Source organism: Nematostella vectensis, chromosome 3 (assembly GCF_932526225.1).
Source record: "Nematostella vectensis chromosome 3, jaNemVect1.1, whole genome shotgun sequence".
NCBI lineage: Eukaryota > Metazoa > Cnidaria > Anthozoa > Actiniaria > Edwardsiidae > Nematostella > Nematostella vectensis.
Window position 1 is genome coordinate 5,903,477 of NC_064036.1, and position 9,271 is coordinate 5,912,747.

Genomic DNA, 9,271 nt, shown 5'->3' on the forward strand with positions numbered 1-9,271 from the left:
TAAGGCCTGCCCCCTCAAACAAAGTCTAGCTACGGCCGTGCATGGGGCCTAATTAAAGGGACGGAGGTCTAACAATGAAAATGCTTCGTGTCGAGTGGGGTCCAGTAACACCCGAAGAATTTTGCTTTAAGGAAAAAAAACAACTCATTGTTGTTTTCGACGCCGGATTAGCCCTGGAGTCGAATGATTTTTTTGCTTGTTCAGTATAACACGGCGGATGACCTTTCTGTATACAAAAATCTGAGGACCAAGTTAGGGGAATACCCTGTTACTTTAAATAACCTAAGGTATGATAATTTTATTAAGCGACATCTATCATTGGTGCAAGCTAATCGAGCATACAAGTGCACTACAAAGGTAAAAAGAATAGAAAAGAGCCAACCAATAAGATGAGTTAAACACAGTCACGCTATCTAGACTAGGGTATATAAACCAAGATCGTAGACCGTAAGATCGTAGCACCACCACCACCTTCATGTCTTGTGTTATTTTCGCTCTTCTCGCCCCCTTTTTTACCATCTCAGAGCGGCCGAATGGACAGACTAGCCGATGAAAATTTCACTTACTTGCTTTTGCGAGTGAATGAGAATATGACGCTAGAGGAAAAAAGTCAGTTTGGGTTTTGCTTGAGAGCCATCTTGCCCGCTTCCGTCTTAGAGAGACAAGACCTTCTTGAAATGTTCCGCCACCTTGAGCAACAAGACGAGCTCAGCCCGCGTAATTTACGACAGCTCAAGAAATTCTTGGAATTCAAACAACGGAGAGATCTTCTCAAAGCTGTTAGAGAATTTGAAGTCGGACTTGGTCTAATGGATATCTTTCAGATGTACATGAACTTTCCATCTTCTATTACAGAGACTTCACATTCATACGACGAAGCTGAATTCGTCTTTCAGTGGCTGAAAGATCGCCGAGAGAAGCTGGTAGGGGTAGAATCCCAGACAAATGGTACCATCCTCGAAAATCATGCCCAAGGTCTTCCCACACAACTATCATGGGACATTGTGCTCAATCGGATCGCAGTGGTTTTCGCTGATGTCGAGAATAAGAATATTCAGGCTCGCACATTATTTGATGAGGGATTTGGGGAGCTTGTCACTTGGGTGACGAAAAATGGAGGAATGGTGAGCTGTGTTAGTAATCTAGTCTAGGTTACATTCCCTGTTTTGGCAGGAAAATAAAATTAACAATTAAAAAACCCTAAAAAAGCCCGGCTCACACGATGAGGAAGGTTTCACGCGTGTACTTTGTTCACTGCATCGCGAGGCTAAAAACTCACAGTACAAGCAGAAGATAATTTATCTCAGTTGGTCGAGAGACGTATTTTGGTTCGATCGACGTCCGCATACCGTGGATACTGCGTAGTTAGTCTCCTTTGCAGCCGCGCGAGGTCGGAGTCACGCAAAAACGCTCCCCGCCCCACGCGGGGGAAGGGGGGGGGGGGGGGGGAGACTACTGCGTAGTAGACTAGAGCACTTTTTTATATCTTATTGACATAACTCAAATTTAATACCGGAGCAAGGAAAAGTGACAAAACTTTGACTAATGAACCCCTTGCGTCCAACGCCTTTCCCTTCCGTATGCAGATATTATGGTTTTCGATTAAATCTTAAAAAAAATCATTTACTTCACTTACTTAAATCATTTATTTTTCTACAGAGGGGAATGCGCCGGGCGTGCGAGTCCAAGCAGTAGGTTAAATAAATAAGGTTGTATAAGAGCTATGTAGGTTAGGTATGTGTTTAGTATGTATGTCACGTGTGTGGCTTTACTGGGTACAAAAGAACAAGAAAAAAAAAACACAAAACAAAAAAGAACTTAAAAAAAAGGAAACCAGAAAAAGAATAAGACAAAAAAAAAACAGAGACAAGCAAAAAAAAAAAAACAGAAATGACAAGAAAGGAAAGCCAAAAACCCAAGAAAAAAAAAGCCTCAAACAAATCCAAATAATGGTGGTGCAAAAAAATGTTTGAGCAATATTTTTAAAAAAACTGCATGAAAAATATATTAAAAAAATATGGTCACTAGGTGGATTTCCACCTAAAAAAAAAGGAAACCAGAAAAAGAATAAGACAAAAAAAAAACAGAGACAAGCAAAAAAAAAAAACAGAAATGACAAGAAAGGAAAGCCAAAAACCCAAGAAAAAAAAAAAGCCTCAAACAAATCCAAATAATGGTGGTGCAAAAAAATGTTTGAGCAATATTTTAAAAAAAACTTCATGAAAAATATATTAACAAAATATGGTCACTAGGTGGATTTCCACCTAGTTAATAGCGGTGTTGGGGCCGAAATCTCCGGCCTAGCCGTAAAACCATACGACGATCCAGCAAAGGCGATCCAGCAAAGCTGATCGACCTAGCAAACAGGCAAAGGCGATCGAGCAAGGGCGATCTTCTAGAGTGGCTTAGCGCAAAAAAAATCCTTTTTTTTTGCACTTTTTGGTTGAAGCACCCAACTTGACACATGTCTCTTAAATTGGCACATATGTCTCGTAAATTGCGCAGAAGATGCGGCAAGCAGACAATATATGTTGCAATATAGTTTGTATTCTGTGTTCTTTGGTACACTAGCAAACAGGCAAAGGAGATTTTATACAAATCATCCATATGTGTTTTGTATATGTGTTCTGTGTAAATCGATTAATGTTTAGTAGTGTACATTTAAAACTTATACAAGTTAGTATTAAATCGTTACGTTGCTGTCTCCTTGTTTTTTTTATTTTTTTTTGTCTCTCTCACGACCGTACCAAGTATCAAGTACCAAGCTAAATCCATCATTGCCCTATATCCGGCCCAACCATGCGAGCAGGGACCATGCCTTCCTCATACCCCAGGAGCAGGGGGGTGGGAGGGGGGGCATGAGAGGGGTGGCCCTGGTGCGCGAAGATGAATACGGCCCTGGTAAGATGAATACGGCCCTGGTAAGATGAATACGGCCCTAGTGCGCGAAGATGAATACGGCCCTGCCTGGTTCTACTGTTCTACCTAGGCCCTACTGCTGCTTTTGGGCAACCAAGGTGCGTGGGGATGAAGTTTGTGTTGGTTATTTTCAATTGATAATTAAACATTGCAAACGTTTGCAATGCGACAACTAATAATCTCCCATTTCGAATGCAGTAAAAGCTCTTGAGAAACACAGAGATCTTTTTTGTGGGGGCCTATTTCAAAGTATGACGTTTATCACTGTTTTAGATAATAAGTATTTAGTCCCTACTGAAGTCTAAGATGTTATGAACTTATGCTTTTTATCTTGAAACAAAACAAGTCTTATTAGGAAGAAGACCAAAGAATTGGTCATTCGCCATGGCATTCATTGAAACAAGCCATTTACTGGCCCAGGAGGATATATGAGATAAGTCATGGTTAAGTTTAGATGTTCTCTCCGGTAAAACATCAACCTCCAACAATCAACAGAAAGAAAAAAGTTACTATCAATATCGCATTTGATGTCGAGAGGGATTTTTTTGAGATAAAAAGCTTAAATGAACTTTTAGGGTGGATTTCAAGATTTCTTCTCCGAGAAGGATTGGATTTTCACCCAGTTGTCAACGCTGGAAAGAAGTTATGAATTTTAAAACGAACTAATGGTGATATAAATTTCAAGCCCAAGTTACAAGATCAATACAACAAACAACTAAGACTTGAAAGATCAAACACTTTTTTTCAGGTCTGACAATATAGTCAGTGGCAACGAAAATCTATACCATTCGGCCATCCATCAAAGGACGTTTACCGCAAAGCGTAATATCGCGCTAAAAAATCTAATTCATCTAAATCGAATCTCCAGGTTATAAATTAAACGTAAAAAGCATAATGCAATCATCATTTTCATAGTGAATTTGCCATCACCAAAAATAATGGAAAAACATTAAAAAAAAACTTTTTCCTCGGTCCCTTTGCTCAATGGCCATATCATAACTACCTCACGTTGTTTTGAAACGTGTATCAACGAGAATGAATATGGAAAACAATGAGTTACCGTTTTATTTAGTCAAACATTACTAGGTACGGAATATGACATCACCTCGATAACAATAACAAGGATATAAGCGGCCGACACGAGGTGTCTGAACTTAGTCCCATTTTCAACTGAGCTCGGCGCAACATCGTCAACCGGTAAGTTAGCCTATGATCTTACAACTCTAAGCCCTTGTAAAAAATGAAAGAAACTAGGCCAGCGCGGTTTTAAGACAATAGAATCACTTACAAAGAACACGCCTAAAGCAACATTTGTTTCTAGTGATCATAGTTCAAAGTTTCTTAACTTGATCGCGTGACATCTTCTGGGTGTACCGTTGTGTACAGCCAGTAGATGTTACGCGATCAGCTTGATCCAACCACTAAGCTTTCTAATATTTTCCAGTTACTATTGTTTCCGTTTTTTTCCGACATGCTGTTAATATAAAATTTTTCTTTTTCCGTCTTTTTGCTATGATGTGACCCATGGCACATGAGTCATGTAAGCATTTTTAGGTCATCTTTGTGTGGTAGTATTATACAGATGTCTCTCTTTCTCAAATACCCTTGCAATTCAATTCATTCAATTCATATATCAGCGAAGGTTTAGCAAAAAATAGCTTGTTTTACCAGCAACAATAAAAGAAAAAAGAAAATATGACGTGGCTCTTGTCGAGAAGAGACTGTTCCCTGACCCCTGATCGACTTTTACAAATATCATAATAAATTGAGAAAAGAAAAGATGATTCAATTACAAAGTCGCGATAGCATATGAAAACGAGCTTTTTTTTTTGTTTCCCTCTATCGTCTATCAACTAGCTTTAAAGACGATCACGATCGAATCACGATCACATAAAAGAGGTTGAATAATGAAAAAAATGTGCAAACATAACGCAAGCTCAAACATATCGTGTGAGAATTTTAATCAAGTTGTCAAGGCGTGGCGAAAAGTAAAAAAAAAATTAAAAGTTATAGGTATAAAAATAATAGCCCCAACGCGCTGACGACACCGTTACAACATGGTTACTGGTGTAGCGGGTTGTTTACTGTAAACAAGTCTCAGGTGGTGCATATCGACAGGTGTGAGGAATGTAAACAACGAAATAAACAAAATATTATGTGGCACAAACTCTTTGGTTAAAAGGAGGTGTATTTAGTTCATTGAACCAAATTAGTTATGCTAGATTGGACAGCGTTTTGACAGTAATTGTAAACGTGGAAATTGTTCGCGCATGTTATTGTAATTTCTCCAATTGCTTATATTATTGTGAACTTAAAATTCTAATTTTCTTGTGAAACAGTTAAATTTGTATTTTTTCAGCCTTTTTTAATTTTAAGGAGTGTCAATTTTTGTTTAGACATGGTTGCCTGAAGTATGAACAAAAAAAATTAAGAACAATTAAAATATTTTAATTTTAATTAATAGACTTTTATTTAAAAAAATAGACTTCCCTGAGAAGTAACCATTTTGTAAAAGTTATTCCTTTTTAAAAACTAGTATTTATAGTAAAATCTTGAAGAAACTCTACCAGTAGGTTTGAGTTATCGGGTATGAATTTAAAATCGGTTTTAGCTTCTCGTCGTTTTACAAAGTAGAAGAAACTCACTCAAGAATAATGAACGATCGAAATAGGAATCGATCAAAATGTCTATTTTGGGGAAGGAACGAGAAGTCCGCGAAGTAGGTGATATTGGCCAAGACGAATTCTCGATTTAGCGTGATTTCAAGTTATCCAAGGTTTTAAGTTTCAGTTTTCCATTAACTATCTTAATTACTGAAAATTGGAACCAAATAGAGAAATCTAACTCAGTTAATGTCGGAATTCCAGTTATACGAGTAAATGTCCCGAAATAAGATTGCGAGCGCTTTATTCAAATTTTCTGGAGTTTCTGTTTTGGTTTCAGAGCTGTAGCAAGCCTCGAAATAATGGGAGTGGAGGCGAGATACAGAAACATTAAGAAAATATTGGGGACCCAGCCACGCCCCTTTCATTTCTATAAATTTTTAAAAATATTTGGAGGTCACATGCCCCCTGTACCCCATCTCCTGCTACGGCAACGGGCCAAATCGTGTGTATATTTTCCAGGTTAAAACCACTCCCTTACAGCCATCGAATCGTTTGCATATTTTCCAGGTTAACACCACTCCCTTACAGCCATCAAATCGTGTGTATATTTTCCGGGTTAATACCACTCCCTTACAGCCATCAAATCGTGTTAATATTTTCCAGGTTAACACCACTCCCTTACAGCCATGAAGGTCCTAATTGTTTTCGGGCTCTGCCTACTCGTCGCAGTCAACGCGGCACCAGCGACCAAAGGTAAACAATCATCTTGTTTACCATCAGCTTAATATCATCATTGTCATCACTATCATCCTCACCACAGTAACCAGCACCAACATCATCATCATCATCGACGCCACTTCTTCGTTGTCTTCCCCGTACCTTAAAGCCCCTACAATACTTCTTTAAAGCGTCTCTCCTGTCATTACCGCAACCCACACTTTGTGCCTATTTCTACTTACAACATATCTCCCTTAAAGCTAACAAGCACGACTCCATTGCCGAAGCATCTGACGCGACAGAGGCCGTCGCACCTGAAGCACCAGCTAGCCCAGAATCCGAGAACACCGATGACTTCAAGGAGCCCGAGGCAAAGGAAGAGACCCCTGCTGCCGCCCCTAAGGCCGAGGATACACCTGCTCTCGAGACTTCTGGTGAGAGCAAGTTGCCCGACACACCCGTTGAGGACGAGGAAAGCGAAGATGATGACGATAGCTTCGATGATGGTGATGATGAGGTAGGCTTATTTTTCCTATAAGCTCTGATGATGGTGGTGATAGTTGAGTGGCGATGATGGTGGCAATGATAATGGTGATGGTGATGAGCTCTGATGATGGTAGTGATGATGATGATGATGGTGATTAGCTCTGATGATGGTGGTGATGAGCTCTGATGATGGTAGTGATGATGATGATGGTGGTGATGAGCTATGATGATGGTAGTGATGATGATGTTGATGAGGTGAGCTTAATTTCACTATTAGCTTTGATGACATTTATTTGCCAAAACAAACTGCCAGTTGCTCGACACACTTGTCGAGGATGAGGAAGGATTTTGATGATTGCTTTGATGGTAATGATGATGAGCTCTTATGATGATCCTGAGGTGATGACGGTAATGGTGATTATGATTATGGTGATGGTGACGGTAAGGTAATGATGATAAAGATGATGATAATGTGATAAGATGACAGACAGTCAGCCCAACACCCTGATGACGATGAAAGAAGCGAGGATGATAACGATATCTTTGATGAGTTCTAAAGATGAGATGATGATAACGATGTTGACGTAGACTCTCTGATATAATTATCAAACTAGACCCTGCGCGCAGTGTTGACTGGGATACCTGAGAGATTTCATATGCACGTGTTTGAACAATTTGTTTGAGTCACTGTGTTGTAAAATGTATTACCAAAAATGTTTTTTTCCTACCATTAAAAAAACATTTAATTATTTAAGCAATTTTGAAACTGACTGGGGCAATTAATGTAAGAAACACCAGCTTTCCAGGGGGCATGGGACCCCATAAAAGTAATTGGGGTTGTTGAGTCATGAACAATATAATGGCCTCGATTGTTTAAGGCATTTATTATTTCACTTGTGAGCACAAAGTAAACAACAAGATCATTTATGCTATTCTATTGTTTAGACAAAAATATTTTGGTGCCAAATGAGAGGGCCATATGGAATATCTGGATGATATATCAGGATATTTAATTGGAAGTAGCCTAGTATCATCGTGTATTTAATATCCTATTCCTGATACACCAAATAATATCTCTTTGGGGGTAGAGGGTTAATTATGATTCGCGACGGGGTTGAATCATTATTAAAAGCGACACCTTAAAGGTACATGCGACAGACGTTATCATTGATTAGATAGAATTGGCAAAAGAATTACTCTTGGAATAACTGGAGTCTAGAGCTTGTTCATTGAAACACTTTGCTTATTCGTCAGGAGGACGAGGATGATGAAGATGATGAGGAGGATAGCGATGATGGCGATGATGAGGATGACGAGAAAGAGAGCGGTGATGGTGATGCAGGAAATGCCAAGGATGAGGCCTCCGGAGAAAGCGACGATGCTAAGCCAAAGACGAAAGATGCTGAGAAGAAAGATGATAAGAAGAAGGTGGACGAAAAGAAAGAGGATGAGAAGAAAGATGATGACAAGAAGGTAAAGGAGAAAAAAGAGGATGACAAGAAGAACGACTCCAGTGCCAGCGGTGAGAGCGAAGACAGCGACGACGGAGATGATGAGGATGATGAAGAAGACGAGGAAGATGAAAAGGATGAGAGTGACGAGGCTGATAGCGATGATGGCAGCGAGAAGGAAGATGATGATGCCGATGAGGAATAAATAAATTCTGCTTCGAATACCATCAAATGCTACTGATAACTCTCAGAGACACTCTTGCATGCTTATCATGTTATAATATACAACCTACTGATCACGAATTGCCAGCAATTTAATGCCAGAAATACCCGTTTTTTGAAAACGGCAAATAAAATATATCTAAAAATGTATATTGTGTTCTTATTTTACCCCAATACACACATATATAAAACTCACTCCCTCATATAAGGGAGAAGTGCGAGAGTTAAAAGGACTATGTTTGAAATAATACAATCTATACACCTTATTACACAAAAAAAAACTGTAGTACAAAATGTCTTAAAACAAGAGACCATATTTTCTATCATTTCATGACTATTTTGTCATATTGTAATTTTTATCATCTTGACCCTTTCCTAAATCAATGTTTGATTGTCAAAATACTATATCGACATTTATGTCAGTTCACCAAAAACTGGTAGTCGACTCTGCCAAATTTTCGTCTTCACCTTGCCCCCGAAGAAGTCTTATTAAAGATGAACATTTGGCAGAGTCGACTAACTGTTTTTGGTGTATTGTGTTTATTCTTCTGGTTCACGACCACGACATTTATGTCAGTGCGTTTATTTTTTTAAATTACGATACTTGCCCAATTTTTTTTAGAAAATGATCACAACCACTCGGCCAATCAGCGCCCTCCATTTGAACCACCCTAAATCTCATAGTAATTAAGGTGCCAAGCGGCGAGGGCATTAAACAATAGGGAATTAGTATTCCCTGAGTTGCACCTTTATTTAGATTGTTTTCCAGGAGGAAAACAATAAAAACAAAGTTGCAACTTAGCAGGCCCGTAGCCAGGATTTTAAGCGGGGTGGTTCGTTTTTCCATTTTCGCAGACCAAATTTTGGGTA

General features: G+C 39.0%; 2 protein-coding genes across 2 annotated transcripts; both read left to right on the top strand.

Moving 5' to 3' along the window:
- Positions 1-248: 248 nt before the first annotated feature.
- LOC116618476 lies at positions 249-2,704 on the top strand. The gene is made up of 3 exons (XM_048724728.1): positions 249-1,124; positions 1,660-2,028; positions 2,253-2,704. Exons 1-2 carry the CDS (start codon positions 534-536, stop codon positions 1,693-1,695), a joined length of 627 nt encoding a protein of 208 aa, XP_048580685.1. The 5' UTR covers positions 249-533; the 3' UTR covers positions 1,696-2,028; positions 2,253-2,704.
- A 1,300-nt stretch (positions 2,705-4,004) lies between these two features.
- LOC5512720 (protein starmaker) lies at positions 4,005-8,549 on the top strand. Its single transcript, XM_001633033.3, has 4 exons — positions 4,005-4,116; positions 6,189-6,278; positions 6,503-6,759; positions 7,983-8,549. The coding sequence occupies exons 2-4, from the start codon at positions 6,212-6,214 to the stop codon at positions 8,382-8,384; spliced, it is 726 nt and encodes a 241-aa protein (XP_001633083.2). The 5' UTR covers positions 4,005-4,116; positions 6,189-6,211; the 3' UTR covers positions 8,385-8,549.
- Positions 8,550-9,271: the final 722 nt, after the last annotated feature.